At 44.3% G+C, this 2,578-nt stretch overlaps 1 protein-coding gene across 1 annotated transcript in view; it reads right to left on the bottom strand.

Moving 5' to 3' along the window:
• Positions 1-1,070: 1,070 nt before the first annotated feature.
• LOC106012741 (alanine--tRNA ligase, cytoplasmic) overlaps positions 1,071-2,578 on the bottom strand; it is a gene marked incomplete at its 5' end in the record, with an annotated part of 10,805 nt that continues 9,297 nt past the window's right edge. The window contains one exon of the mRNA XM_013086561.2: positions 1,071-1,238. Coding sequence (XP_012942015.2) covers positions 1,089-1,238 — 150 coding nt within the window. The remainder of the gene's footprint in view (positions 1,239-2,578) is intronic.

Here is a 2,578-nt window from a genome sequence, read left to right as displayed (position 1 = left end):
GCCGTATAAGACAGGTGGCCGTCTTAGGCAGGACTGATCAAGATGAAGAAAACAAACCATTCCTATCTGAGAAAACAAACCCTTCCTTTCTGAGGTCCCAACCCAAGGTAGATCTAGTTGCATTGTTGTTGTTGTTATTTTTGTTGTTGTTGTTGTTTTCGCTGGTTTATTTTTCTTTTGTTGCTGCTTTTGTGCACGGGTGACAATAAAACGAAATGTGTCAGACAAGGGGGACCGAGTGCTGTGGTAAAACAAACACACGTGTCGCTACCACTCGGAGAACGAGCGACGCTTCTGTCACAAGTTCATGCTGACGTCCATTGTTACTTTGCTACAGACTGGGTAAACAGTGACCACTCATCTCACTTACGACTTGTGTATGGGTTCTGGGAGGGGCTTATGGGTTATGAGGGATCACACGCTTCCCTCCCCAGCAGCTGAAAATTAATTTTGTTACCTATTGGTCAACAGTGGGAGGGGCCTACGCAACATGATCAGTTGGAGGGACTAATTAACAACGACAGGTTTTTAGATTATGATGGCTCGCCCACAACGCCAGGGGCCAATGCTTGATTTATGACAAAGCGTAATGGAGTCACATAGGTGGTCGTCTAAGACAGGTGTTATTGCTTTGTGTGATAGGGGTTGTGTGTTGAAATATGGAGGCCGCGGCCGCGTTGGACAGGTGCCCGTTTTACATAGTTAAATTATATAGAAAAAACGCAAGGGGGGAAATGGAAAGTGTCCGTTTGTACAGGTGACCGTCTTATAGAGGTGGCCGTCAGGGCAGGTTCGACTGTATTTTATGCTAAGTTTAACCAATTCACTGCCAACACCCATGACAAACTACAGTGCGGCATAAAATTTTAGGTTTGACACATTGTTTAACAATATCTTAAAGCTTTTCATAAAGAATATTGCGTGTCTTTAGGGCAACCCACACTGGAAAGCCCTTTCACCAAATTTTCAGAGGACCTGATAACCACATACACACAAGCACAGGCACACGCACACGCATACACACACACACACACACACACACACACACACACACACACACACACACATGCATGCATGAACACACACAACTACATACCATACTGCCCAGCCCGGCTGGAGTAACAGTATTTAAACTCATCCTCCGTGGCAGGAATGTGGCGGGCTGACAACTCCACCACCAGAGACTGGGCTGGGTCAGGTGGGAGTAGGACTCTCTCTGAGCTCACAGCCAGTTGTCTCTGTGGACGAGATGAATATATGAGAGGCAGGAAAACAATGACCATGACATTATTCATTCTTCATCTCCGTGGGGGGGAAGTTTATTTTGGCCTTTTACAATGGCAGTCGGTATTACACAGGTCATGTGTGCTCATGCATACACACAACAAGAAAGGACATAAATACAGTTGAACCTGTGTAAGACGGCCACCTATTGTCGAGAAGAAAAGTGGCCGTGGCCGTGGCCGTCTTAGGCAGGACTGATAAAAATGAAGAAAACAAACCATGCCTTTCTGAGGTCTCAACCGGACTTGGTTACAGGCTTAGGACTTCCAAAAGGCTAATAAAAACGCTTTTTTTTTGGGGGGGGGGGGGGGGGGTCGCGGGATAGGAAGGTTTTTTTTGTTGTGGTTGTTGCTGGTTTGTTATGTTTTTATTTTCTGTTTCTTTGTTTTTAGAGGGTTGTTTTAAGGGAAAGGGGGGTTTGCTATTGTTTTTTTCTGAACATTCCCTTCTGAGTTCCCAACTGAGGTTGGTTGAAGGCTCAGACATGGGTTACATTTCTACACTGACGCCGTCATCAACGGCTGGATTTATCTGTATGTGGGAAACATTTTTGGTTTATGCAGAGAGAAAAGGCCTCACAACTGCTGTATTAAGTGTTAAATTCTAAAAAGTGTATCAAATGAGGAAGACAGAGTGCAAGGGTAAAACAAAAAGAAAATTTTTCATATGAGGGAAAAAAGGTAAAATAAACAAATGAGTTGCCACCCCTCAGACAATGAGTGACGCTTCTGACCCAAGTTCATGTAAACGTCCATTGTAAAAGACTGGGTAAACAGTGACCTGTCACATCACTCACGATTTGTGCATGGATTGTGGGACTTATACGTATGGACAGACCACATGCTGTGCACACCAGCAGCTGAAAATCAATTGTTACCGGGTGGTCAACTCGAGTAAATAAAAAAGGGTGGGACGTACCCAACATGAACGGGGCAAACAATAAGGACAGATGATTGGATTATGATGGCTCATCCACAGCGTCAAGAGCCAACACATAATTTATGACCATGAGTCGGGCAAAGAAAGATTTGTGTGGCTATTTTTAGACATAATTTTTTTTTGGTTTTCGGTGATAAAATAAGGTGGCCACTGCCACATTGGACAGGTGACTGTTTTTTTACACTGTGAAATTATAAAGAAAAAATGCAAAGAGTGAAATGGAAAGTTGCATTCGTACCTCATGGCAGGTTCGACTGTACATGCATTACATGCTGAAATCTCTCTCTCTCTCTCTCTCTCTCTCCCTCTTTCCCTATCTCCCTCTCTCCCTCTCTCCCTCTCTCCCTCTCTCTCT

The sequence above is a fragment of the Aplysia californica genome, unplaced genomic scaffold (genome assembly GCF_000002075.1).
Source record: "Aplysia californica isolate F4 #8 unplaced genomic scaffold, AplCal3.0 scaffold00479, whole genome shotgun sequence".
NCBI classification, from domain to species: Eukaryota; Metazoa; Mollusca; class Gastropoda; order Aplysiida; family Aplysiidae; genus Aplysia; species Aplysia californica.
This window is presented reverse-complemented; position numbering and strand designations above follow the sequence as displayed.